We start from the raw sequence: 25,782 nt of genomic DNA on the forward strand, positions 1-25,782 counted from the left end.
TGCCAATAAGGGCTGCAGCACTTGTGCAACTTCAAGCAATAGCAAAACAGCAAGCTGGGAACAGAAATGGGAGTTTCCAGACTGATACCCTTGAACATGAACCAAAAAAGACAAGTTGCAGATAGGTAGCCGTGTTGGTCTGCCATAGTCAAAATAAAAAAATTCCTTCCAGTAGCACCTTAAAGACCAACTAAGTTAGTTCTTGGTATGAGCTTTCGTGTGCATGCACACTTCTTCAGATACCAAAAAAGACAACACTGCCTCCTTCACTTAAGGGAACAGCCAGTAGCCCCATCAGTCAGAGCTTGTGGCATTTGTTCTAAAAATAATTCAGTTCCTCAGATGTACCTCTGTAGAGCTCTATCACACAATTAAAAATTTCACTGCTTACTTTTATCCACTGAAGCACTACCTTCAACATCACTTTACAAATCACATTCATTCTAGTAAAACACTGAATTAACAGAAGCAGAAAAACAACCACCCTTGCTTACTGACCTATTATTCTAGTTAGTGTTACCCTTACAGTAGTAAAGGTATACTATAAAACATTCTTTAAACATGATATAAAGGGAAACAATGAGTTCTTTTCTAAAAGTTTAGAGCTGAAATTTTAAACAATATGCTAGCCATTTGCAAAAAGGCAGACAGTTAAATTATGACACAGTGAAACAGAAGAAAAGGTACTAGAGGGTATATACCACAGAGCCTGGCAACTTCTTCCACAGTACAGGGCAAAAAGGAGATGAGTCACAGCGCTAAACATGCTACGGGGTGAGCTCCTGACTAGCCAGCTCTTTATTTTTCCTTCTGTGCACATGTATCACATCTATGAATCAAAGCTCTGACATGCAACAGAATGAGGTCTGAAGCAGGATATGCAGAATTCAATGCTGCCACAGCATACTGAATGAACAAACTATTCTCTCTCTTATACTACAGCTGTCAGCGACCAAAGCCATACGGCAGCTAGTCCTCTCGACGGAGTGGCAAAAGTTTGCACCTTTTTGTTTCAGCCAAACTATACTTTCACAAAAGGGCAGAAGTTACTTCAACCTCTTAAGTAACTCATATGAGAATCTGGGAGAAAGCAAAGTGGGCATTTCCCAAAAAGTAGGTTTCCGTCATGATTTTTTTTAATAACATCTGAACCTCTTTATAACAGAATGATCTATTTTATTTCAACTCTTTCAAACCAATCCTATGAACATTTATTTGGGATTAAGCTCTGCTGAACACAGTGAAACACTTCTGAGTAAACATATTATATTCCAGACAAGTTTTTAGATGCTAAAAGCATTGGCCAATACAGAGAGAGTAAGCATGTACAGAATCAGGCTGTGCCAAGATTGATATGACCAAAACTATAATGTTATGGTACTAAAATGCTAAATGCCTGACTATATCCATTCTGAAGTATGAAATACACTGTAACTTTCATTTTACACACATATCCTAAGAAACTGAAAAAAAGCACTCAGCACTTTCGAAAGTGTTTATATTTAACACCGACAGGGTTTTAAGTTGTTACAGAGTGAAGACTGCACTACATTTCTTACATTTTCAACAACATGTGAACTGCATAGTTCCATACTTCAGAATGGCTTGCTATAATCACAATATCTGATCATGAATCTTTCATCTGACATAAGACTTGCATATATAAAGAAGAATGAGTGCTGCATATTTTAAAAACAAATAGTCTTTAGATGAAAAAGACTATTCTTTCACTTTCATTATCAAAAAAAATCTTAATGTAAAAAACCAGATTTGGAATCAACTCACCAATTCTCTGAAAAACAACTATTTTATCAAGAGAAGACAGCCATGGAGCTTATTTCCAATTTAAATTGTATGAAACATTTGATTTTAAGTTAGTGTTTCTGGCACAGCTGATGTAGCTTTCCACATCCCTCAAGAAAGGCCTTACTCAACAGAGGAAGTAGCTTACAATATTTAATAACAAAGATGGTAGGCAGTACTTATTATTCAAGTACTGTGCAATATTCCATTTTCAGTTATTCAGTAAGTTCCTCTAACAGGTTTGTAAAGCCTTGAAAGCCAGATTTGGCCTTTGATAAGGGGCTTGTCCTGGATGTTTAGATAATATGCTACACCAGGTTCTGTGTTCATGGACAGTACAGATTTAAAAATAAGGAAAGCATTATTAATATTTTTTCCATCACATTCTCTTTAAGACACTGACCACCAGCTGTCAGCGCCTTTCAGTTAACGGGCACATGTCATGCAAACACTTACTGCATGCAACAGTGAAAGGCTGTTTTAAATTTCTTTCTGCATCTTGCAGCAATTTTTTTGCTGCAGCTATTCCCTCCCAAACATACCCCTTCAAGCAGCTCACAAATATCAATTCAACGGGGCTCGTAGGATAAAAGTAAACTGAATCTATTGTTTAACCCCAACTGATTAAATACAACTGCTTAGTGGAGCTTCCCGCCCCACTTCATACTTTCCGATGGAGAGCAAATGCCCCCTATTCCTCCACCAAACTACCAAGGGCTGGCCCAGGCAGACATGTCCTCAATCCCCACGGAAAGGGTGTTGCAGAAAAACTCCAGCATACCAGATTTATATTATGCTCTCAGCACAGTTCACGGAGGGTTTACCAAAACCGAACCAACACACATTAGCCGGAGGGCAGAAAACAGCCTGCAGTCGAGGTCTGGAATCGGCTCCAGTCCTCGCACCGAGGCAGACATAACCCTCCGCCGGTTCCTCACCCCCCGCCCCCCCATTAGTGCTTTTACCTTCATGATGAACTCAGGCTGCAGTAGAAAAACCCGAAAGAGGTTGAGCTGCCGAGGCTGGACCTGAAATTTAAAACAAAGCACTAAGCCACCGCACCACCCCTTTTCCGCGGTCCGCGAGGGAAGCATTTCTGCACGAGCTTCTCTCCCCCCCCATACTCCCCCCTCCCTCACCCCCTGCCTCTCCTATTCCCTCTACGCAGGCCCCTCTTTTCTCCACCGCCACAAACCACGACCTCGCCGCTCCAGCTCCCGCTTCCTCTCGGAGCCTCACACACGGCGGCTCGGCTTCCCCCTCACTCGCTGCCTTTGACGCCATTTCTGTCAGAGGAGAAACTTGCCACAACAACAACCGCTTCTTAACCCCCCCCCCCGCTCCGTCCCCGTCCCTCCTCCTCTACGTCCGCTCCCCCTCTCCGGGTACCGCCTGAGGGGGAACGAGCCCTTCGCCTTCGGTTCTCTGGGAGCGGCTCCTACACCCCTAGCAGTCTCCCCCCCCCCACAAACAAAAAAGTGGGGAGGGGGTGCCGCTGAATAAGGGAGACGAGAGAGGCAGGTTGCGGGGTGTCCAGCCAGGACGGAGAGGCGCGTTCTCGTCCATGCAGACACACACACACCCTCACTCTCTTCCCTGCGGGAGGGGAGGCTTCTCCATTGTACTTGGACAAGGAGCGAAGAGTGGAATGGGGGGGGGCTCCTCCCCATGCCGTTTAAAGAAAAGCGGCTCCCCAAAAGATCTCCCAGCAACCTGTCTCGATGTCCCTCTCTCTCCGTCCCCCCCCCCCAATGCTGACTCCGCGGCAGGAGTTTCGGCAACAGCCGCAGCTCCCCTGCTCAGAGCTGGTCAGCGATCGAGGAATCCAGGAAAGCGACGGTCAGCGAAGGAGAAACAAGGGACGCCTTGCCTCCATCTCGCCTCCTCCAAAGGCGGCTCCCGGACCAGTATCCTCCCACCCCGCTTGCCCGGCTCCGTCCTCCGAGGGACCCAAAGATTTCGGATTCGGGAGAGGAGGGAGGGGGGCGGTCGGCGAGTCCCGCCGCAGCCTCAACAAGGAGAAAAACAACAAACCAGGAGCGCTCTTTCCCCCCTTTCTCTCTTTCCCTCCATGGCCCCTGCAAAAGGCTCTCGCCTGCACGGAGCGACCCCGCCGGCCACCCGAGGCCACCGGGGCCAGGGAGATCTTCCCCGGGGCTACGTTACCTTTGTTCCTCGGCTGTCGCCCGCTTGCTCGCTGGTCCCCCCTAACCTGCGGAGAGGGGGGGCGAGGAGGATGGAGCCTCCTCCCAACGCTGGACCTGATCCCCTGGACGAATACCACGCTTCTACCGAGCAATCGCTGGCCTGGCTCCGAAGGCAGGCGAGGGCTCCCGCCCGGCGACACCGGGGGCCAATCCCGCCCGTCCGAACCCCGGTGGCGACGGCGACAGCAGCGGCTCCTCTCCAAGCTGTTCACTACCCTCCCCCAAAACCCGAAGCGTGAGTGACAGCTGCAAGCCCGCCCTCTCCCCGCCTTGCCTCTCCGCCATTGGCTTCAAACCAGCAAGGCCCGCCTACTTCTCAGCGCCATTAGCCCCGCTCTCCGAAACACTGATGTAATTCTCTCGCCAGTTCTATGGAAACGGAGACTCGGGCGGCGCGCGGGCTTCTGGGTAGCGTGGTTTTCCACCAGCCCCTCTTGCCGCAGCCCGAGAGGGGACATGCTCCTCCTCTGTACTACAATTCCCGAAGTGCATCGGGAAGCAGCGAGGAAAATGAGAAAATGGAGCGGGGCGGGGGCGGTGGAGGGAGCCGAAGGGAGATTATGGAAGCGGGGGTAGGAGGAGCTCGCGCCTGCGCCGACAGGCCCCGGTGGCGCATTTTCCCCCCCATCAGGCGAAGGTGGCGGTTGAGGCGGAAGGGGGTGGGGCTCTGTGCCCACCGCCACACTGGGCTGAGACGGGCGGAGAGAAGGGGCTCGCTCCGGGCTGGCGGAGAAGCGGCGGAGACCTCGGAAGGTGAGAGGCGGCGCTGCTTAACGGGCGGGGGGGGGGCTTGCCCCGCCTCCTTCCCCCTCCCCCCGGGGCGGCAGAAAAGGGGTGTCGGGTTTCCCGGCTCTTCTTGTCTCCGGCCCCCGCCCCGTTCGCTCCTCACAGGAAGCTCCTCCTTCGCCGGCTGCTATAAAGCGGAGGCCGCGGGGCCGCCGGGGATGACGAGCAGCTGCGCCTTGGCGGTGGCGGGAGAAGCAGGAGCTACCCGCCTCAGAGCTCGCCTTTCCCTCCTCGGCCTTTTTCTCTACCGGTGTTCGCGCTTGAGGGAGGCTGCTGTCCTCTGAAGCGGGTTACCTGTCTCTCTCCGTGGTAAGTGCCTCCTGGGTGCTGGTTGAGAGGGCAGGTGACGGGTACAGGTGACTTTATGTTGCTATTTGCTTTGAAGTTTAGTTTTGTTCGCCTTGCAGTGTTCTTGGTAAGCCGTCTTGAACTTTTGACACAGGGTGAAATAGGAACTCAAGCTTTTGTTTAAACAATTGTGTGTATTATCACTTGGCTGTAGGGGGGCTTGTTGTAGGGCTGTACAGTATTTAGAAGTGCCTGCTTTGGAGAAGTTGACGTGCTCAAAGATATGAGGGAGGGCTGCTCTGTTTTTCCTGAAATAAGTGATTTATGTTTTTTCACTATGTGTAATGTACAGTACTGTAATGTAACGCGTTGCTACATTTTGATATAAAACTCAGTTTATTTGTTAACCATGTAAGCAAAAGATGGAACCCTAATAGTTTCTTGACTCGACGCTTTAGCTGGCGGTTTATGGAATAATCTAAGCTATAATGGCAACCATTCAAATGTGTACATATATGTTGCTCTGGGCACCTGTTACAATTCAATAGTGGAGACATATATGCATATATATGCTCTTTTCTCCTTTATTAATATAACCATAGCAAATATAATAAATGAAATAATGATTGTGAACCTCTTCTTACTGAAAGCTTCCGGATTTAAAAATGAGGTCATTATTAGGATGCTGGCCCAACGTGATTTAGGCATTAAGTGGCCTGCCAATTCAAACTATTAAACAGTGGCATGTTCATTACCAAAGATGTTTAAACCCTTCTCTGAAATTCTAGATCAGCATTGAAACACAATTAAAATTTTATTGACATGTTAAGGCATGCTTGGAGGAAGCTGATTACTTGGCTCCGTTCCAGTCTGGTTTCAGGTCTGATCAAGGCACTGAAAGTGTCCTGGTCACACCCTGGTTGATGACATTTCTTGGGAGGGAGATCAAGGGATGCCTCTTGGAGACTTTCATTTCAATCCTGTTGATCACAATTATAATTCTCAAGCCCCTCAGTGCTTCACTGTTTTCACTCCTACCTCCAGGGCTGTACAGTGGTACCTTGGTTCTCAAACTTAATCCGTTACGGAAGTCCACTCCAAACCAAAGCATGCTTTCCCATAGAAAGTAATTCAAAATGGATTAATCCCTTCCAGACTTTTAAAAACAACCCCTAAAACAGCAATTTAACATGAATTTTACTATCTAATGAGACCATTGATCTATAAAATGAAAGCAATAAACAATGTACTGCAGTCACACAATCAATTAATCAGTAGCTGAACTGGGTTCCACACAGTCACAAAAACAAAACAAAAAGAGCCGCAAAAACAAAATTGCAAAATAAATAGCAAAAACAGACAGACCTCAGCGTAACACTCAAATCAGAAGCAGCATAACACTCAAAACAGAGCACATTCAGCTTCCAAAAAAAGTTCGCAAACCGGAACACTTCTGGGTTTGCAGTGTTTGGGTTCCAAGTTGTTTGAGTACCAAGGCGTTTGAGAACCAAGGTACCACTGTGTTCAGAAAGTAGCCATGGAAGGTTACTCTTTGGCACCATGGAAGTTGTCCTGTGGTGTTCTGGAGAGATCCTTCTTGTCCCTCATGCTATTTAACATGTATAAAAAGCCCCTGGCAGGGGGAATTTGGAGTGAAGTGTCATCAATATGTTCAGGACACCCAGCTGTGTCTACCCATCTGAATCAGGAGAGGTGGTTGAAGTGTTAGATCAGTGCTTGGAGGTGGTGATGGGCTGGATGTGGGCCAGTAAACGGAAACTGAATCCTGAAAACATGGGTGTTACGTCCCTCAAGGGCTAACATTCTGGTGGTATGTCATGCACAGGTTTGTACTCCCCTGGAAGGAGAGTATTAAAATTGGCAGTAGAAACCCTCTTCATTTTTTCACAGCATTCAGAAGTTTGGGGACAGGTAGCCCAGGAGAGGGCATTCTGTGTGGTAGCTGCAAACTTGTGGAACTCCCCACAGATGTGTATCTGGCATCTTTTATCATACAGCTTTCACCAAATGCTGAATATGAACCGCTTTACTCTGGCTTTTGACACTTGAGATCTATATTTATAGGACCCACCTTATTTCTGTGATTGAAAGCTGTTTTAAACTCTCTTTAAAACCGTGTTTTAATTGTTGTACTTGTTACCCATCTTGGGATCTTAGGGTGAAGGGTGGGTAATTAATAATAATTGATATATAAAACTTCATTTGGGCTTTGCTATGTAGAATATACATCAGTATTATTTAACATTCAGAAGACATCTTAAGGCAGCCCTGTTCAGGGAAGTTTTTAACGTGTGATATTTTACTGTATTTTTTGTTTTTATGGAAGCCGCCCAGAGTGGCTGGGGAGGCCCAGCCAGATGGGCGGGGTATAAATAATAAATTATTATTATTAATTATTATTCTGTAACTTTGCACTTTCCACACAAAGTCTGTGAAAGTGCTTTGTGGATTTTAAACTGGAAAGTCAGCATTTATCATACAATGATAGATAATGATTTTACAGTGGTACCTCGGGTTACAGACACTTCAGGTTACAGACTCCGCTAACCCAGAAATAGTACCTGGGGTTAAGAATCGTGTTCCTGCAGCACAGTGGCAGTCGGAGGCCCCATTAGCTAAAGTGGTGCTTCAGGTTAAGAACAGTTTCAGGTTAAGAACAGACCTCTGGAACAAATTAAGTACTTAACCCGAGGTACCACTGTATATTTGTTTTTTGCCGCTTAAATGTTTCACTATTTCTGTTAGACAGAACATTGGTGAAGCTTTCAGGAAATTATATGTTGGGCCACAACTTGTTATCTGCATGCTAATCAACAATGGCTGCAGAATTAATTTGGGACGATGATACTACTGTAGTGTCTGTATTTAAACTGCACGAGACAGATTGTTTCAGTTTGAAGCAGTTGCATCTGCAGTGCAGCAAGAAACATTACAAATGAGAGGGAAGAAAAGAGATTTCAGTAAAGTCTACAGAAAAACAGGCCAACAAAACATGAGATTATAGGTGTCCTAAATTTAGGAATACCTAGATAAGGAAAGCTGTATAGGACAACTATAGTGTTACACACCACCCCGATCTCCAAGCAGTGCAAGATACCAGGGGTCCAGTGCTTACCCAGGACTTGTGTTTCTTTTTTAAATGAGGCACAGCGGTAGGTGTATGACAGGGGTCAGCAACCTTTTTCAGCCCTGGGCTGGTCCACCATCCCTCAGACCATGTGGTGGGCCAGACTATACTGTATTTTGGGGGGGGGGGAATGAACGAATTCCTGTGTCCCACAAATAACCCAGAGATGCATTTTAAATAAAAGGACACATTCCACTCATGTAAAAACATGCTGGTTCCCGGACCGTCGGCAGGCCGGATTGAGACGGTGATTGGGCCGCATCCGGCCCACGGGCCTTAGGTTGCCTACCCCTGGTGTATGACATATTGTTTATTTACACATGTATACAACCTGAGACGATGATGGAGGGGCTAGCAACATTACACTCCAAGAGGTTTTTTTCTTCTCCCATGGCCACAGTTTTGAATGCCAGCAGAAATCGGCCATGGCCCTCTGTCACTTTGTTCAGTTTGCTATGTTTCGCAGATCGTATCCCTTCCCAACTAGCTTTTCTAACTAATTCTGAGTTGAGGGAGGGGGCCCTCCATTTGCCCTCTGGCACAGAGCCACTCCCCCACCTACTATACTTTAGTGCAGTGTTTCCCAACCTTTTTTGGGCAAAGGCACACTTGTTTGATGAAAAAAATCTCGAGGCACACCACCATTACAGCCCCGTGACGTCAGCGCGCAGCGCCACGCCGGGAGGGACGCATGAAAGTGTAAGTTTCAATTTTTCCCCCTCCCCCTTGCCGGGGAACCTCCAAGCTTTGGGGGTGGGGGGGAGGAGGCAGCAAAGCGAGGCAGGAAGGAGAGCGCGGCTTGGCTGGGTGAGCTTTGGCAGGGGCAGGGAATGAGAGCCGCGAGGCGGGCGCTGCGGATGGAGGTGCTGCCCGCCGAGCTCGCAGGCAGCCAGGCAGGCAGACGGCGAGAGCCCCGCGCTGGGCGGCCTCTCCTTGCCGCCGCCGCCCTGCCTCTCGCCGCCCGACTCGCCCGCCTCCCTTCAGACAACATCTCGCGGCACACCAGGCAACATCTCGCGGCACACTAGTGTGCCGTGGAACAGTGGTTGGGAAACACTGCTTTAGTGGGTCATTACCAGACTGGCTCATGTTTTGTATATCAATATGCTAAATCCAGCATCTGGCACCCAGAAATTAGAAGGGGAGCCAAGGCACGCCCCCCAAACTCACAACAGTAGATTTTAAAATGATAGGGCAATGTTACAGTGGTACCTCAGGTTAAGTACTTAATTCGTTCCGGAGGTCCGTACTTAACCTGAAACTGTTCTTAACCTGAAGTACCACTTTAGCTAATGGGGGCCTCCTGCTGCTGCCGTGCCGCCATAGCCCGAGTTCTCTTCTTATCCTGAAGGAAAGTTCTTAACCTGAAGCACTATTTCTGGGTTAGCGGAGTCTGTAACCTGAAGCATATGTAACCCGAGGTACCACTGTACTTTGAAATTTTAATATAATTTAATATCATTTTTGTTAGAGTTGTGTATAAATAAGTGTGTGCTCAAGAAGTTCTTTTAGTGATGCTTCCTACTTAAAGTGACATACTACTAATCTTGGGTACTTTGCACTAAATTCTACGTAATACTTGGAATGACATGTAAAAAATACTTAAGGAGTATTTTAGAGTAAAGCCTGCAGTGACTACCAGCTTAGATTTTTCACTTGTACATCCTGTATATTGGCCCACTGCTTGTATTGAATTAGCATCCGTGTTCTGTTTTCTCCTTGCCATATTCCACAGTGAGAGGTTTCTATATTTTAAAATATGATGACTGGGAAGCAGAGGAAGCTGCTGCAGGGAGTGAAGGAAAATCTGGACTGTGTTTCTGTGAGTGAAGGAAGAGCTATTTCCTAGCCTTTGAAACCCTGATTATGCTTGCTGGATTCTGCTTTGGCACAAATTAAGACCTTTGTCAGGGTGGGTGCAAAGAACAGAAAGCCTGCCTAAAGCAAGGGAGTTAAGAGAATTGGCACAAGGAGTATTTTAACTGTACAGTTTTTTATGGATGTTTGGAAAACCATGACTAAATATTTCGGGATAGTGTACCCCCTAGGCACTACCCTAGCAAAGGTGTGGCTGTAATGAACTTGCATTAGGCAGTTTCCAGAAGGGACATGCAGGGGACTCAGGCTTATGGGAGAAAAATGTCATCTACATTATTAGGTCATCTCCTTAATTCTATGGAAGCGGTAGGGTATAATTACCATGCAATCTCTTACTATAGTCTTGGTGGTTAGTAGGACCTAATTTTCAGACCCCTGGTCATTAATAAGGGTTTTTCTTAAACAGACTGAACTACTCCAGAAAATTTTAAAAAATGGAACAAGTAGAAGAGTCATCCAAGAGAATTCTGTTGGAGCCATACAACTACCTACTTCAGTTACCAGGTAACATTTCACTCTTTTAAGTTCTTTGTTGTTGTTGTTGTTGTTTAGTCATTTAGTCGTGTCCAACTCTTCGTGACCCCATGGACTAGAGCATGCCAGGCACTCCTGTCTTCGACTACCTCCTACAGTTTGGTCAGACTCATGTTGGTAGCTTCTAACACTGTCCAACCATCTTGCCCTCTGTCGTCCCCTTCTCTTTGTGCCCTCAATCTTTCCCAACATCAGGGTCTTTTCCAGGGAGTCTTCTCTTCTCATGAGGTGGCCAAAGTATTGGAGCCTCAGCTTCAGGATCTGTCCTTCCAGTGAGCACTCAGGGATGATTTCCTTCAGAATGGATAGCTTGATCTTCTTGCAGTCCATGGGACTCTCAAGAGTCTCCTCCAGCACCATAATTCAAAAACATCAATTCTTTGGCAATCAGCCTTTATGGTTCAGCTCTCACTTCCATACATCACTCCTGGGAAAACCATGGCTTTAACTTGCACATAACCTTTGTCAGCAAAGTGATGTCTCTGCTCTGCTTTTTAAGATGCTCTCTAGGTTTGTCATTGCTTTTCTCCCAAGAAGCAGGCGTCTTTTAATTTCGTGACTGCTGTCACCATCTGCAGTGATCATGGAACCCAAGAAAGGAAAATCTCTCGCTGCCTCCATTTCTTCCCCTTCTATTTGCCAGGAGGTGATGGGACCAGTGGCCATGATCTTTGTTTTTTTGATGTTGAGCTTCAGACCATATTTTGCGCTCTCCTCTTTCACCCTCAATAAAAGGTTCTTTAATTCCTCCTTACTTTCTGCCATCAAGGTTGTGTCATCAGCATATCTGAGGTTGTTGATATTTCCTTCGGCAATCTTAATTCCGACTTGGGATTCATCCAGCCCAGCCTTTTGCATGATGAATTCTGCATATAAGTTAAATAAGCAGGGAGACAATATACAGCCTTGTCGTACTCCTTTCCCAATTTTGAACCAATCAGTTGTTCCATATCCAGTTCTAACTGTAGCTTCTTGTCCCACATAGAGATTTCTCAGGAGACAGATGAGGTGATCAGGCACTCCCATTTCTTTAAGAACTTGCCATAGTTTGCTGTGGTCGACATAGTCAAATGCTTTTGCATAGTCAACGAAGCAGAAGTAGATGTTTTTCTGGAACTCTCTAGCTTTCTCCATAATCCAGCACATGTTTGCAATTTGGTCTCTGGTTCCTCTGCCTCTTCTAAATCCAGCTTGCGCTTCTGGGAGTTCTCGGTCCACCTACTGCTTAAGCCTGCCTTGTAGAATTTTAAGCATAACCTTGCTAGCTTGTGAAATGAGCGCAATTGTTCGGTAGTTGGGGCATTCTTTGGCACTGCCCTTCTGAGTTTTCCAAACTTGCTGGCATATTGAGTGTAGCACCTTAACAGCATCATCTTTTAAATTTTTTAATAGTTCAGCTGGAATACCATCACTTCCACTGGCTTTCTAAGGCCCATTTGACTTCACTCTCCAGGATGTCTGGCTCAAGGTCAGCAACCACACTACCTGGGATGTACGAGGCATCCATATCTTTCTTGTATAATTCCTCTGTGTATTCTTGCCACCTTTTCTTGATGTCTTCTGCTTCTGTTAGGTTCTTTCCACTTTTGTCGTTTATTATGGCAATCTTTGTACAAAATGTTACTTTCATATCTCCAATTTTCTTGAACAAATCTCTGGTTTTTCCCATTCTGTTGTTTTCCTCTATTTCTTTGCATTGCTCGTTTAAGAAGGCCCTCTTGTCTCTCCTTGCTATTTTTAGGAAATCTGCATTCAATTTCCTGTATCTTTTGTGAGATAAGATGGCGCCCGGCACACTTCCCCTGTGCCTTTGGACGCTCGTGCCGATAGAAAACTTGAGCTCTTTTAAGCTCTCAGTAGAGTTCTTAGCAGCGGTAGAAAGTGTTGCCTTGTGTGTGGATAATAAATCAGACTGAACGCAGGCTTCTTGCTAATCTCTAACAGCCTTTAATGTGAAGAAAAACATTATAAATCAGTCCCGGCAAGAGAGCAGATACAGTGGTACCTCGCAAGACGAATGCCTCGCAAGACGGAAAACCCGCAAGACGAAAGGGTTTTCTGTTTTGGAGGCGCTTCGCAAGACGAATTTCCCTATGGGCTTGCTTCGCAAGAAGAAAGCCCATAGGGAAATCTCCGGGGACCTCTTTTAAATGCTGGTGGTGGGGAGCAAAGCCTTCCCCCCCCTCCGGCCTTCAGAAGAGGTCCAGGAAGGCCGGCGGGGGCCGAAAGGCTTTGCTCCCCACCGCCAGCATTTTAAAAGCAGTCCGGGATAGCAGGGAAGCGCTTCCCGCTATCGCGGACGGCTTTTGAAGGCAGGCCGGGGGGAGCAAAGACTTTCGCCCCCCGCCCGCCTTCAGAAGAGGTCCAGGACCTCTTCTGAAGGCGGGCGGGGGGCAAAAGTCTTTGTCCCCCCTGCCTGCCTTCCCAGGGGCTTTTACATCGCCCCGGACAGCGGAGAAGTCCTCCGCTGTCCCGGGCGATTTTAAAATGCCGCCCGCCAGCATTTTAAGATCGCCCTGGACAGCGGAGAAGTCCTCCGCTGTCCCGGGGTTTTTTAAAATGCTGGGGGTGGGAAGAAAAGCCCTTGTCCCCCCCCCCCAGCCTTCAGAAGAGGTCGGGGGACAGACTGTCCCCGGACCTGGTCTGAAGGCGGTTTCCATAGGAACGCATTAATTGATTTTCAATGCATTCCTATGGGAAACCGTGCATCGCAAGATGAAAAACTCGCAAGAAGAAAAAACTTGCGGAACGAATTAATTTCGTCTTGCGAGGCACCACTGTATTCTTTCTTCTCTCAGCCAAAAACAAAAGGTAACTCACACACAAAGAAAGATTCCCGTATTTGAACCAAACCACGCCTCAAAATGTGAGACGTCACACAGAACTGTTTAACCCTGTAAGTTCTGATTCTCCTCACATCTTTTACTATCTCTCTCGCATTTTGCTTGCCTTCTCTCCCCCGCTATTTGTAAGGCCTCATTGGACAGCCACTTTGCTTTCTTGCATTTCCTTTTCATTGGGATGGTTTTCGTTGCTGCCTCCTGTATAATGTTGCGAGCCTCCATGCATAGTTCTTCAAGCAATCTGTTTTTTTATATATATAAATATTTATTAAAGTTTTCACAGTATTACATAATGAAAAAGAAAAAATACAAAATAAAAAACAGTTAAAAATAATTCAATCTTTTCATCACTTATCTTTCATTTACTTGTTTCCCGGACCTCCTCATACCTCCCTTTTTTGTATTCCAGTTCAATTTATTAGTTCAGCAATTCCTTTCCCTCCTTATTATCCTGATCTTTAATCTTAATATATTGTAGCATTAAATTTTTACCTATTAAAAATCCAATTTTTCCATATTCTTTTATACCATTACAGCTAGAAACCACTTACCTTCAATCAAACATCTTCTAACATTCATTAATTTTGCAATATTTCTGTAAATAGTCTTTAAATTTCTTCCAATCTTCTTCCACCGACTCATCTCCCTGGTCTCGGATTCTGCCAGTCATTTCCGCCAATTCCATGTAGTACATCATTTTCATCTGCCATTCTTCCAGAGTGGGTAAGTCTTGTGTCTTCCAATACTTTGCAATAAGTATTTTGCTGCTGTTGTAGCATACATAAAAAAAGTTCTGTCCTTCTTTAACACCGATTAGCCGACTATGCCAATCTTGAAACTATCCTTCCCCAAATCTGGGTTCCAAAAGTCTGCAAATTCCTGCGTAAGAAATTCAATCAAATTGTCTTTCTCCAATTCAGGTACGGCCCTGACCCTTAAATTCGCTTGTTTCTCCTTCAGCTCAATCATAGACAGTATTGACTTGTGGTCTTCAAGTTGTTTGTGCAACGGTGGTATCTTCTCTTCTACAACAGTGGCTGTAGCAGTTGCAATTTCCTTAGCCTCTTCGGCTGTCTTTCGTGTCGAGGTAGATTCCTGTAGTAATTTCTGGATAGTTTCTGTATTGGTATTTACCTTCTGTCCCAAATTATTAATACTTGTGGTATTTTGATCAATTTTGCCCGATGCCTCAGCTACTTGTTTACTTATTCTTTCCAAAGATTCATTTATTTTTCCTAGTGCCTGAGCCAGGGCATCGTCAGCTGCCATACCTTTGGATTTAGGTTGTGCCAATGAGGTTACTGTTGGTAAACCAGAAGGGCCAGATGTCAAAGCCCTTCTTTGCAGCCCACCGTCTGTGCAAAATACTTTGCCAGACCTCGTTGCTTGTAACAAATCTATCTTCTCTTTCCCATCTGCCATAACCCTCAAGATATAGCCCAAGGTCAATCTCACGATCAGAGTCAGAGTTGTTTTGAAGTGGAAAATCCCCTTAGCCCAGCTGCAGTTGTAACAGTTTCAAACTTCCTCTAGGAGGACACAGTAACAATCAAGAATGTCTTAAAGTAATTAACTTCTCCCTTTCGCCCCCCAGTTCACCAAAAAGACAACAGTTTCTATCTACGTTATATCCTGTTACTTTAAAACCAGAAGAAGCCTGTCAGCAATATTGTATCTTAGTTGTATCTCAGATGCAGAGTTAACTGTCAAAGAGAACTTTCAGGAGCAGCGCAATTCTCAATACGGCTTTCTTACTGTCACTGGGAACCGTTCCAGGGTTTTAAGCGGTGGATTTTAGCTCCTCTTCCTCTTTTTTTGCAGGGAAATAATGTTCCAATCTTCTCCCCCCTCCTCCCCTGCTTTTAAGGGGGAAAATCACTGTTTTGATGCTCGAAATTATTATCCTTTTCCAGCGTCTTTTAAAGCTTCCGCTTTCAAGTTCATTGCTTTACTCCATTTACAAGAACGGAAGGCAGACTTCCTGTTTATGCCTCTCCGCTTCGGTGCCAAATTATTCATAAAATTTGTAAAGTTCCTTTAATTCCGAAGTTAGCCTACTCATGGATCGTTGTTTTACAGCCAATTTGTCCCAGGAAAAAGGCAGCGCTCTCCAGTAACAGCTGCGCGGCTTCGCTCCACGGAAGAAGCAGACAACTCACAGCACCGCACCACTTCTCCGCTCCGGAGCCCGTTGCCAGGCTCCTTTGCCAATTGGGGGGGGGCGCAAACGGTGCCCGCCGAGTCCCACGGTCACAGGATTCACCCGCCTGTGATTTTTGAAGGGTCCCCGCTGCGCCGTAGCGGTAAAGACCCGATTTCCGTAGAGCCGGTTCCCTCCAAGTCAGAGGGAATCCGCCATTACCGATGGCGCCACCCCGGAAGTCAAGCAATCTGTCCACCAAATCTAAATCCTTAAACCTGTTCCTCACTTGCACTGTGTATTCATATGGGATTTGATTTAGATTGTGTCTTACTGGCCCAGTGGTTTTTCCTACTTTCTTCAGTTTAAGCTTGAATTTTGCTATAAGAAGCTGATGATCTGAGCCACAGTCAGCTCCAGGTCTTTTTTTGCTGACCGTATAGAACTTCTCCATCTTTGGCTTCACTACGACAAGGCAGTGATCCATGAAGGAGCTTTAAGTTCTAGTAATGTCTAAAACTAGTATCTAAACTGATGCCCGTAGCAATCACTTTGTTTTGTCTATTGCATGTTTTCAGCTTAAAGCCTAGGGTTGGTGTCACATATCTTTCAAACCATCCTTTAATTTCTGACCAGTGCTATCCAACCATCACATATCCTGTGCTTTCTCTTTTTAAATTATACTCTTATCCTGTTCTTAACATTAGTGTTATCCAAACTTCTCCATCCAAATTTCTGACCGGCTCTACATGTGATTAGCTTAAGCAATACTGTAACCTCTTGAAATTTCCAGACCACTCACTCCCTGTGTCTGATCATATGTTTTCTCAGTGTTCTGGTTGAAGAAGAGTTATAAATGGCTGGGCTTTTGCTCCTGGGTAAATGCTTTTATAATACCTGATTCTGATTTGTTTGTATCTTACTACCCACCTTCCTTTCATCTCTGTACTTGCTGTCCACTATAGCTAGCGTATTTTAAAGATCTTGGATTTTTAATATAGATTTGCACATGTTTGAAGATTACCTATCCAGATCCTAAGGTCATCTTCAGAGGCCTTTCTCCAGGTTCCCCCAGCAAATGAGATATGATGGGTGGGTGGCTATATTTTATATTTATTCATGTACTTTTTATTGTTAACCACCTAAAGAGTATGTGTTTGGACTGTGTACAAATGTTGCGTAAATATGTTTAACTATCTCACTGTACCGTTTTCTGATGCACATCAGGGCAATTAAAACTGTGTAGTACATAGATAAAGGTGCATAGTACATTTAGTACATAGATAACACTCATTAACACCTCACTGATTCTAGCTTGCTTCAGTAACATTTAATGTTACATCCAAACCAACAACTTCACTTTAATGATAAACTGCAGTTACGGTAATTTAAAGCAGAAACTATGTGACTATGCTAGAAGAGGAAAAGGGAGAATAAAAGCCTGAGGTTCAAGTTTGCTCATTCATGTACCACTAAATATGGACTAGGGTTGTGTCAAAACCAGATCACTATGTCTTAATAGACTTGGTGTTGAAACATGTTTTCACTGCCAGTACTCAACTTAAGCTTCATGCAAGAATACTTTGTTCATTTCCAAAAGATAAGTAGAGATCCTGTGGAATCATCACATGGTGTGATGCATTTTTCTGTTTCATAACCAAAGCGTTAAATTACAGGGAATGTTTACTCATGCCATTCCACCTACACTGGTGCCATTCCACCTACACTTTTTTTTTACAATGGGGTGTCTTGGGTGTGCATGCTCAGTTTCCTACTTAATATCACCTCAGTTGAGGGTGGTTATTGATTTACAAGCTATATTCAGGTTTCTGAGTTCTGCTGGCTCATTTCTGTTTTTAAGATTGTTTGAATTATGAGAAATAAGTTGTTGACGAAATAATTCTCTGGTATTTTCAATAAAGGTAGTATATGTGGGAAAACATTTGGCTGCTAGTGTGCCACAAGCTTCAAAATACCTCCCTCCCTCTCAAGTGCTTGTGTAAGCTTGGAAGCCTAAATAAATCTCAACATAAGCTTTAATAATGCTAACTTGTTTAGCACACGGCAGCAGGATGAATACTAAATTGCTCTCATTTTCTATTTACGCAAGAAGTAGTAACTCCTAAGCAATGCATTCCTGTATGTTACTCATAGTTCCAAGATGCTTTGGTGAAATCACTGGCTGTTAGATTAAGGTTGCCATCTTCATGTAACTCTAGAGAGGAATTCAGTTGTCTTTTATAAAAAACGCAAGAACACAGTATTATCTATGCCTGAATATATCTAGTAAACTGATATGAAATTGTAGTTGCCTACTCGAAACAAAAGTAATCAGTTATTATGATTCTTGCACCCTCTTTATTGGACATCGGCTTTTTCTTTGGACCATTTTTCAATTTTAAAGTCATATCAGATATGCACCTCCAACTCACTATACATTTGAGGTGGTAAAACGTAATGTCTATGTTAATTTAAATTCTTTCAAATAAAGATTTAATTCAAAGCAAGAACAGGTCATACAGTATGCAATAGGTGTAATCTATCCAACGTTAAAATTATTAAGTCACATTGCCTTCTGTGGGGGAGATCAAATATGTGCTGAAATTGCCTGTTTGAAATATGGGATTATAGGTGCTTAACCTTGTGTGGAATAGTATTATAGTTTGACCATTTAGATGTACTGGCACATTATGGTTTGCCACATACCAGAGAGGGAGAGAATCACACTTACAAAGGAAGAAGAAAGCTGCAGGCTTTGTGCTCATTCCAGGGTCCTTTGCATTGTGCCAAACTATGTTTTGGTATTATGTCTGAACCCAACTGTAAAGAATATTTATGACTTGATAAAAAAATCATAAATATTTATTTCCCTTCTTGAAGATAAGAATATTTTTTGCTTATAATTACCAGTGCTTATTTCTGAAATGTTCTAGAGGCTTTGGCTGAAACCCTGTTGAGTCCATCCTCAAATAACAGACGTCATCTTGAAAAATGAAACTTCACCTTCCTCTTGCATGATCCCACAAATCCGGCCCAGGAGGTCCACTAACCCTATAGAGCAGATTGGGGAGCAGCAGGGGAGGAGAGGAAGAGCAAGTCCTAAATGAATTCAAATCTCAAGGGCCTGAATCCAAGAGTACTAAAGGAACTTGTGGATGTAGTTTCAGAGCCTTTGTCTATTATCTTTGAGAATTCCTGGAGAACAGGTGAGGTGTCTACTGACTGGAGGCAGTCAAATGTTGTCCCCATCTTCAAAAGGGGGGGGGGGAGACCCAGGTAACTACCGACTGATCAATACCAGGGAAGGTCCTAGAACAGATAATTCAACAGTCTGTCTGTGAGCATTTACAAAAGGATGCTGTGATTACTAAGACCCAGCAGGAATTTCTCAAAAATATGTTATGCCAGACCAATCTGATTTCTTTTATTTTTGATGGAATTACAAACTTGGTGGATCAGGGAAATGCTGTGGACATAGTGTATCTTTATTTCAGTAAGGCTTTTGACAAAGTCCCCCATGATATTCCCACAAGGAAGCTGGTAAAATATGGATTGAATGAGGTAACTAATAGGTGGATTTGTACCTGGTTGACTAACTGAGCCCAAAGAGTACTCATTAATGGTTCCTCGTCATCCTGGAAAAAAGTGATAAGTGGCATGCCGTAGGGTCCTGGGCCCGTTGTTGTTCAACCTCTTTATAAATGACTTGGATGAAGGAATTGTGAGGATACTCATCAAATTTGCAGATGACACCAAATTGGGAGGGGTAGCTAATGCCACAGAAGACAGAATTAGATCAAGGGTTGAAGGAGGTTCCTCCCTCCCCGGCTGCTATAAAGCGGAGGTTGGAGGGCTGGGTATGTTTAGCCTGGAAAAGAAGAGACTGAGAAGAGATATGATAGCCATCTTCAACTATCTTAAGGGCTTCCACATGGAAGAGGGAGCATGCTTGTTTTCTCCTGCTGAGGAGGGTAGGACTCAAGGCAATGGCTTCAAGTACTATGATTAGTACTATGTGTTTTAGGAAATGTTGTTTTGGGTTAGGAGAACTTCTAGTATGTGCTTTTAGCCATGATTTGTGTATCATAGAATTGTAGAGTTGGCAGGGACCCTGAGGGTCATCTAATCCAACCCCCTGCAATGTAGGTACCTCAACTAAAGTATCCATGACAGATGGCCATGCAACATATTTGTAGTTTGTATTAAAAAGGCATTTTTTGGCTAATGTTAGTGAATTCTATCTGGTTCATTATTCTGCTGTTGCTAGGCAATGGTTTCTGGTCAGTCAGCCTCCAGATGTATAGAAGGTGGTTGTTGTTGCTAGACAAGATTCTCCCATACCAAGCCCTTGAAGAGTTTACAATTGAAAAAGGCCAAAAGGGTAGAGGTTACGTGTGACAGGTAGGAGAAATTGCAGGAGAGGAGTTAAAAAGTTTGGGAGGTGAGGGGTGAATGCACAGCACTGATGGGCAGCTTTTTAAGGCACAGAAAAGGGGAAGGGGATATGTGTGTGCTGAATCTCTTATATTTCCATTCAATTCTTTAAAGGCTAAGCTTGCCAGTTAACCTGAAGCCCTGTTTGGCATGCTCCTATACCTTTAACAACTATACAACAGGCAGAAATCAGTCAGGGTGATTGTAGGACATGGGAACAAACATGACCTCCATAATGAGCCAGTTGTTGGAGGTAGAGAGTCGGTCCGGATTTTCACTGTTTGAAAAATGGCAACCCTAAATAAGTTGCATGTGAATTATTTCCCTTCTAAATGGTATAATTTAGTATTTCTTCCTTTCTCATTTTTGATTTCAAGTTGAAGCGTTTTAAGCATAGACGCAAGGCATAATCAAATTCAATTGACAAAAACCTTTTGATTTAGCTTATATGTCACCTTTCCACAGTGAGCTGTGCACTTCTGATGTTAGCATGCTGGGATAAGGGATTTCCATGTTAACTCATGTTCCAAAATTCTGGAAAACTGTGGCTGTTAAGGGCCACACCATTGGCAAATGTGTTATTTAAGCGATATTGTATGGAATCCTATCCTGTGATTAGTTCCAGCTTGTCTACTACTTTGGAGCTGGACAGCTGTCAGGGCAGAATGGTGAACTTAAGCCCCAGATTCAATTTTTTTGTTAACTGAATATTTTAATCATGGGAAACGCCTCTTTTTCTTGGTAATCTGTATTGGTCTACCCTGGAATTAGTAAAAAGCCCACCCCCCCCACCTTTAAATTTCCTTAGTTTAAAATGCTTAAGCGATGGGATCTGGAGCCCAGTGTGCATGCTTAGGTGCTGTTTTATCCTTTTCGTCTTGCAACCACAATTCTCAGTACTGTTTGATACCACATAGGGATTCCCTAACATCCAGTCAGTTGTTGAAGTGGGACGGGAGCGCATGTTGCAGGAAGAAGTGGGAGCCTCAAATGCTCTCCTGCATGCATAAAGAGTTCCCATACCACATTTTGGAACCTAGCAAAAAGCTTCTGAGTGGATTTAAAATTAATCCTAAATTTGTTGAAATATCTGGTAAGATAAAATTGGCATGTCAGCCAGCAGTGCTTTGGGGGCAATCATGACCCTCAGAAATGGTGTCCAGATTATCTATAATAACATGTCAACAAAATATTTGAATTATCTACATTCCTCTGGCTTGTTTTAACAGATGCAGCTGCCTTATATACAGATTTGAACAAATGGCTGCCCAGAAGTAGTGGATTGTGGCTACAACTGGGAGTGTTTTTTTCACAATTTATGTTCTCTGCCTACAGCCTTAGTTCTGAAAGTACAAAATTAAAACCACACCTTGATACCTTAATGCTATAATCAACGTATTGTATAAGTGTAATAATTTTAGGATTACCTGTGGTAGTGTTCAGTAGGTAATGAAATTGTTAAGCAACATGCAGGTGTGTCTGTCCAGGACTTCTCAAATCCCAATATATGTGTCCTAGCAGGACCCTGAAGTAAGTAAAGACTCTACTCCAGCTAGGCCACACAGCATGTATCATCCACTCTACCCCATACCATGAAAATAACTTTTTCTAAACTTCAGCAGTATTCATTGGTGAGATTCATAGCAAAGTTTTCCTGAATTTGAATAACTTGCACACACACAAACACATGTTCCACTTGACCTAGTGAAGTATAATTTCTATGAGAAGAGTAGTGGCTAGGAAATTCCACAGACTTTAATGATTTCTCCAAGTAATAATACCTTTAACTTTTTAAAAAAATTACAGGAAAGCAAGTCAGAACCAAACTCTCCCAAGCTTTTAATCACTGGCTGAATGTTCCTGAAGATAAGCTACAAGTAAGTTGCATTCTTAAATTGATTTACCTGTAAATTTATCCTTTCCAGACTGAAGCTACCAAGTATTTAAATGATCACAATACTGAATTTTACATGTACATGGTTTTCACACTTGATAGGAGGTTTGTGCTTTTTGTATACCAAATCTGGTTCGTTTCTAAGGCTAGGTACTGTAACTATGCAGTGATCCACAATCATGCATGCTGTGATCACCGTAGGCCCATATGTATTATGGGATTGCAAACCTTTTTGGGATGGTGAGTACATCTGGAGTCTTGAGTGGAGGGAGACACAAAATGACTGACACGGTGGGCGTAGCCAATCACAAAACACCCTTTTCACAGAAGGCAAACTGGTGAGGTTGAAAGACATTCCCAAGAACATGAGTATGTCAATGATGGGTCTTAGACCCCAAAATCAAACCACTCCTTTAAACCAAGTTTCCTGCTCCAGTAGCAAATCCATTTCATGCAAACTAATTTTCTTAATGTACCTCTCGGTAAATCTAGATGTACTCCAAATTAATAGAAAGATCACTTCAAAATAATTTACTGTATTTTTCACTCCATAAGATGCACCTGACCATAAGATGCACCTAGGTTTTAGAGGGGAAATGCAAGAAAAAAAATATTCTTTAAAGGGAGTGCAGCGATCCCTCTCGCTGTTCTGGCTTCTGAGATAGCCGCTTGAAGCCTCTTCAGGGCAGCGGGATTGGGATGAAGGCTCCCCGTGCCCTGAACAGGCTTCGCACGGCAAAGCTAGAACAGCAAGACGGAGTGGTGCGCAGCGGCCCCTCTTGCTGTTCTGGCTTAGCCGCGCAGCCTGCATTCGCTCCATAAGGCGCATGCACATTTCCCCTTACTTTTTAGGAGGGGAAAAGTACATCTTATAGAGCAAAAAATACGGTACTCTGAGTTCATTAGCCAAACCTATTCCTGTTGACTCTTAATTTCCTTAGTCAGACACAGGGCTGGGCGATACCAGCTATTCAACATCGCGGTGTATCGCCTGCCAAACATCACAGTTTGGCGATATACCGTGATGTTGAAAAAACAAGATGCATTGGCCTCTGCCCACGAGACACCAGGTGAAACTGCCCAGGTCTCACCTTGAGAGCTGAGGCGGTTTCACCCAGGCTCGCAGGATGGAACAATGCAGCTTGTTTGCGCCACCCTGGTGCTCTCGCTGCTTGTGCACAAGTGGCAAGAGCATCGTTCTCCACCCGCCCCGCCCCGCCCCGCTGGTGAAACTGCTACCGCTCCCAAATCCCTCTGCTAGCAGTGCCCACTGGAGAAAGGAACTCTTGACTCCCTCCAGCAGATGCTGGCACAGTGGCAGGTTTCACCAGCATTATATCGCTGAGTGAAACCAGCATCGCGGTCTGCTCTTCTTACTGGTCCTGGGCAATATGTCACCCAGGCCTGGTCATCCAATTAACTCTGCTCCCAATCTCTTGTCTCTTCCTTCTTACACATTTTTCCTCTTAAGCAGGTCCTAGTTGCTCTGCTTTTTCTTTCTTGCTCTGCCCCTGGCTGTTTCATTTTTCATCCACTCACTCGCTATTCCCTCAGAGTTGAGTTACTCACTTACTAGAACAATCTAGTCAGAATGGTTCATTCTCTTCTTTTCTGTGTCTGGTTGGAGGGGAAGTATGGGCAGCACAAGGGAGAGAGAAGAATGTGAGAGTGAGCACCACCATTATATTTAGTGAGCACACAAAGAAGTAGAGAGCCTGGTGTGCACTCTGCTTGCCCTTTGGGTACACTGGAACCCACAAGTACCAAAGCCATAAAGCAAAGAGTTGAGAATAAAATCGATACATTGGGATCAGAAGTTGAGATCTGCAACCAGGCTAAGGGAAAGTCAAAAGCTATTGAATTGTTGTAGAAGAAACTAGTAGAATGCAAGACTTGATTACTGTTCTCTTTTTTTATTAGGTTATCATTGAAGTGACAGAAATGTTGCACAATGCAAGTTTGCTTATAGATGACATAGAAGACAATTCAAAACTACGGCGAGGTTTTCCAGTGGCCCATAGCATCTATGGGATACCATCTGTAATAAATTGTGCCAACTTTGTGTATTTCCTTGGCTTAGAAAAAGTTTTAACACTTGATCATCCAGATGCTGTAAAAGTGTTCACCCGCCAACTGCTAGAACTTCATAAGGGCCAAGGCTTGGATATTTACTGGAGAGACACCTATACCTGTCCTACAGAAGCAGAGTATAAAACCATGGTTCTGCAAAAAACAGGTGGCCTTTTTGGACTAGCTGTTGGCCTCATGCAATTGTTCTCTAGCTATAAGAAAGATTTAAAACCACTCCTTAACACCCTTGGGCTCTTCTTTCAAATTAGAGATGACTATGCAAACTTGCACTCCAAAGAATATAGTGAGAACAAAAGTTTTTGTGAAGACCTAACTGAAGGGAAGTTCAGTTTCCCAACTATCCATGCCATATGGTCTAGGCCAGAAAGCACTCAGGTGCAGAATATTCTGCGACAAAGGACTGAAAATGTGGACATAAAAAAATATTGTGTACATTACCTTGAGGATGTGGGTTCTTTTGAATATACCCGGAAAACATTAAAAGAACTCGAGGCTGAAGCTTACAAACAAATTGAATCTCTTGGGGACAACCCTGAGCTTACAGCACTACTTGAATATTTAAGCAAAATGTTCAAGGACGACGAGAACTGATACAATTGCTGATTATATTTGCAGGAAACAATTTTGAAATAATCAAGGAAACTAAACTACAATATTTCTATCACTGCTTCATAGGAAATGCTCTCAAGCATGTATTAAGGGGTTATGGGGTTTATATGTGCCCTAAGTGAACTTTGGACTTCTACTTTCAGCTGTGTATGCAATATTGCTGCACATTTCCATTAAAATAAAGCTGCCAACTACAACTTTCATCTATAATCCTTTTTGATTGTGAGTTTATTTTAATTTTGACTACAAGGCACATTTCCAAAAATGACTACAGAAGAAAATGAAGTTCTTACTTTATTGGTTTATTAATGTTGGTTTTTATCTTGTTCTGATTTGTCCTAACCTGTATTCTTAATCACTTTTACATTTCCTTTCACTTGGCCTTTGGGCAATGAATTAATGCAGTGCTGTTTTTCTTAAAAATGTTTAGGGGTTCTCATTTTGACTCAAGAAAATACCATTTTATAGTTCAAATAGGGAAAAATAAATACAGTAAGTGGACAAAAGTACAAAGATTCACAAAATGTTTAGGGGTATGCGTCCCCATGTCTCCCCAGAAAAAAGCACTGGATTAATGTATGCTTTAAAATGGAAATGTGTTGTCAAAAAGGCTGAAGGCAAGTAAAGCAATCCAGAGTCTAACTATAATGGGTAATAGCCACCCGTCCCAATTGAGCCAGTGACTGGTTTTGTTGAAGCATAGGGACCACTGAGATACAATGTGAGAGAAAATAGACTTGGTAGCCATGCAGTTTCAATAGCCCACTCTTCCCATGTTCACCTATATTTAAGCCATTTTTGTCCTTATCTGCAGTCTTCTAAAAAGTGGCTGTGTGAGGTCCTAAGATTTCATAGTAGCTTTTGGGGTTGCATTTCAGGGGACTGCAAATGTGTGCACACAGGTCACACTATCCAAACATGAGGAATGAGTATCCGAAACCGGTTTTATTTATTTACTTATATATTACATTTGTATATACACACCACAGATTCAGATATCCAAACAGCCAGACCTGTGTGTAGTACTGTAAACCAAAAATGTAAAAAAAAGTAAAAAATGCTCTTCAGTGCACAAACCTGCTTTCTAGGAGAGAACTGAAGTTTAGTTTACTTAACAAGTGTACTAG

General features: G+C 43.7%; 2 protein-coding genes across 8 annotated transcripts in view; one reads left to right on the plus strand and one right to left on the minus strand.

The window, feature by feature from the left end:
• Positions 1-4,207, minus strand: part of ARID4B (AT-rich interaction domain 4B) — an 83,894-nt gene extending 79,687 nt beyond the window's left edge. For 3 of the 7 annotated variants that reach the window (XM_081186198.1, XM_081186201.1, XM_081186197.1), the window contains exons 1-2: positions 3,674-3,694; positions 2,769-2,831 (exon numbers count right to left, since the gene is read on the minus strand). In XM_081186198.1, coding sequence (XP_081042324.1) covers positions 2,769-2,831; positions 3,674-3,679 — 69 coding nt within the window. In that variant the 5' untranslated portion in view covers positions 3,680-3,694. Of the gene's footprint in view, positions 1-2,768; positions 2,832-2,998; positions 3,103-3,391; positions 3,452-3,673; positions 3,695-3,969 lie in introns of those variants that run through there. The other 4 variants (XM_081186199.1, XM_081186203.1, XM_081186200.1 and 1 more) reach the window with 4 other exon arrangements.
• Positions 4,208-4,366: 159 nt separating this feature from the next.
• On the plus strand, positions 4,367-24,865 carry GGPS1 (geranylgeranyl diphosphate synthase 1). The gene is given in 6 exon segments (XM_081186232.1): positions 4,367-4,735; positions 4,738-4,763; positions 10,517-10,538; positions 10,542-10,614; positions 21,868-21,938; positions 23,876-24,865. Coding segments are annotated over 6 exon segments (1,308 nt in total). The 5' UTR covers positions 4,367-4,381; the 3' UTR covers positions 24,638-24,865.
• The last annotated feature ends 917 nt before the right edge of the window (positions 24,866-25,782 follow it).

The sequence above is a fragment of the Podarcis bocagei genome (assembly GCF_964188305.1).
Source record: "Podarcis bocagei genome assembly, chromosome: 3".
Taxonomy (NCBI): domain Eukaryota; kingdom Metazoa; phylum Chordata; class Lepidosauria; order Squamata; family Lacertidae; genus Podarcis; species Podarcis bocagei.